The sequence below is a fragment of the Chiloscyllium plagiosum genome, unplaced genomic scaffold, assembly GCF_037043375.1.
Source record: "Chiloscyllium plagiosum isolate Xiang-an unplaced genomic scaffold, Cpla_swu_hap1 HiC_scaffold_42, whole genome shotgun sequence".
Taxonomy (NCBI): domain Eukaryota; kingdom Metazoa; phylum Chordata; class Chondrichthyes; order Orectolobiformes; family Hemiscylliidae; genus Chiloscyllium; species Chiloscyllium plagiosum.
In genome coordinates, this window is record NW_028270180.1 from 38,883,308 (window position 1) to 38,886,448 (window position 3,141).

General features: G+C 48.3%; 1 protein-coding gene across 1 annotated transcript; it reads left to right on the top strand.

Moving 5' to 3' along the window:
- Positions 1 to 1,876: 1,876 nt before the first annotated feature.
- On the top strand, positions 1,877 to 2,887 carry LOC148137580 (uncharacterized). The gene has a single exon (XM_087982023.1). It carries the CDS (start codon positions 2,132 to 2,134, stop codon positions 2,885 to 2,887), a length of 756 nt encoding a protein of 251 aa, XP_087838149.1. The 5' UTR covers positions 1,877 to 2,131.
- The last annotated feature ends 254 nt before the right edge of the window (positions 2,888 to 3,141 follow it).

The following is a 3,141-nucleotide window of genomic DNA, read 5'->3' on the forward strand; positions in this document are numbered from 1 at the left end:
GGGACAAATTTTGGCAAATATTGGTTAGATTAATTTCGGTTACCTGTTTAGCAGTGGCAAGTTAGATAGTAGGGTCTGGTTTCCGTGCTTGGCAACTCTGAGACGCTCCAGAAGCTGACACCAGCTTGAATAGACCATTTGCTAAAAAAAACGCGTGCTGTTTGTTACTCAGCGCGTTTGGCTGTTTTTCCTGGAGGGTGGAGTTTGGCCTGAAGAAAAATACCACACAAATTGTGTTACCCCCTCAGCACTCCAGCGAATCCAAAAACTGACAGCTCTTAGCGTGGAACAGAAGCAAACCAGAAAAGGCGGAACCATTGCCAGACACCCTGGCATGCTGACTTTGAGGTAGTGCGAGTCGTCTATGTCATGTACTGCTCACACAAATGGCAGCGAGACAATTCCCAAACCGTGCTTCCAAACATACTGCAGCTTTAATGCATTGTCAAGTCCCAGAAAGTGCTCAAGTCACATACAACAAAACAGAACAGCAATGAACCATGGGAAGTGAAGATGACCAATGACATTCTTGATTAAATTGGGTCAACAATGCGCTGGTACCTCCCTCTGATGGAGAGGACCAATCCCCAGCCTCCCTGACCAGGACAGGAATGAAGGAAACCAGAGAGCGAGAACAACGTTTCACACCGTGATTGCCCACCGTTTCACCACAGCAACAAAAACGGGGGAGCAGATTCAGTGTAGGACCTGGTTTCACACCAGCAATGAAATATCAATCTCCACTCACTTTCAGGGAAAACGGTGACCAACCGTAAATTGTCTGGAATATGAATCCCCAGCGCAGGCTGTTTGGGCCCCGGGTTATACTGCTGCACAGACTTTCATATGGACAAAGTACTTTTCAAAGGGAGTGTTTGTGGCTGTCCATCCGACAATGGCAGCTGTTGCCCTCGCTCTCACTGCCGTTCCTGGCCGTGTACGGGTTGGCATCCTCACCTTGCTCCCGGGGGTTCAGGGTACAATACTCTGCTGCAGAAATCCGGAGCGTTTTGGAGCAGAAAGGTGTTGATCTCGTGTGCCTCCTGGAGTTGTTGTTGGAATGTTTGGCGGAGCTGGGAAGATGGTTTGCAGCATTTTCCTCACATTTCTGGGTGACATGCTCAGGGCTGCAGAGCCTGTTGTGAAGCGCTGCTGTCCTGTGGCAGTTGGAATTGATTTGGTTTCATTCCCGCTGCTTCCGGTGTTTGGGGTTACAGACTGGGTCCAGATGAATCTGCTTATTGATGGGATCCGCGGATGAGTGCCCTGCTTCTAGAAACTCTCTGGCTGCCTTCTGTTTGCCCTGTCCTATTACTATTGAGCTGTTCTCCCAAACCTTGCCGTCTGTACGGATTGCTACTCGGGACAGCTGGTCGGGACAATTCGGGACTGCCACACAATTCTTTTGCCAAGAATGGATATCCCCACGATTTCATTCCCAGATGTCTGGCACACGAAAATCACAACGAGCATATGCTACCAGGCAATTTGAAAAGCATGGTCCCCTTTATTAAAATAAATTGCTGGGAACTGCCAGTCAGACTCCTCTGAACACATTGGGTTACAACAGCACATAAACCGACAGCCTCGCTCAGACAAAACTCACCAGAACACAACACCCAATCCCCATCATGTACAAACGTCACAATTCGGAGATGCCGGTGTTGGACTGGGGTGTACAAAGTTAAAAATCACACAACACCAGGTTATAGTCCAACAGGTTTAATCGGAAGCACACTAGCTTTCGGAGCGACGCTCCTTCATCAGGTGATTGTGACACCTGCTTCCGATTAAACCTGTTGGACTATAACCTGGTGTTGTGTGATTTTTAACTTTGTACACCCCAGTCCAACACCCGCATCTCCGAATTGTGACTACTATCGACACCACTAACCGCCGGCTTAAAGTGGAGAGGATCTCCTAGAAGGTCACACATATCGACACAGACATCAAGTTTCTACAGGAATGCAGGCAAGCAGGAAAGATCCCGAATGGATTAGGGATCACGAACCCACTTAGGTCGACCTACAACACAGACTACGCAGAGAGACTTTGCCACTGCACCTCTCGTAAACTCCTCAATCATCTCGTGCACCAACTCTATAGCAGGTGCCACAACCTTGAAATTCAGATGGAGTCCACACTCACAGCCTGCACACAGGATACATCAGTACAATTACGTGACATCGCCAAACAGACAAGGCAACAAAACTACACCACGTACATGCACGCCAAGAACAAAAAACTGGAGAAGCTTGGCATTCTCACCAGTAATAGCAAAGCCCGTCCTGGAACCACAGTAGACAACATTATCACTGCGGGGAAGTCTATTGTCAACTTATCGGACCACACCCTTCAACCGGAAGAGATTGAAGTCCTGAGTAGGGATCTCAACTTCTGCCCCAACACCAAAATGGACCCATTGGTTCTGGCAGCAGACACAGAGGAGTTCATCAGACGAATGAGACTCCAGGAATTCTTTCAAGGTGCCGGCAGTGATCCCACTGATCCCACTGATGAACTGGAACAGTCATCACAGGGATCTGTAGAGGAGCGACCAAAGAAGGTGTCAACATGGACCCCACCGGAGGGCCGCTGCCCTGGGCTTGACATGTATGCTCAAACCGTCAGGAAATATATAAACGCCAGATTCATCAGCCGTACCCATAAGGTAGAGCAAATCATCACCCGTTCACAACGCAATGCCATCCAGGCTCTCAAAACCAATCACAACATTGTCATCAAACCAGCAGATAAAGGAGGGGCCGTTGTCATTCAGAATAGAACAGATTACTGCAAGGAAGTGTACCGACAACTGAACAACCAGGAACACTATAGGCAACTACCAACTGATCGACCAAAGAACATATCCGAGACAATTACCTGATGAAGGAGCGTCGCTCCGAAAGCTAGTGCTTCCAATTAAACATGTTGGACTATGACCTGGTGTTGTGCGATTTTTAACTATGTACAAACGTGGTTGTTAAGATTCCACGCATCGACTGCATGAAACACTATAAAGGAGAAACAGGCCGACAACGAGTGAGCTGCATTCATAAAGTTCAACTAAGCCATAAACGCCACGGACGGCTGTTCCTTGTAGCTATCCACAGGGCACTGAGTGTCTCGGATTCCGGGACT

Excerpts from the sequence above, each read along its gene's own strand:
- LOC148137580 (XM_087982023.1), top strand. The coding sequence starts at position 2,132 with ATGGAGTCCACACTCACAGCCTGCACACAGGATACATCAGTACAATTA.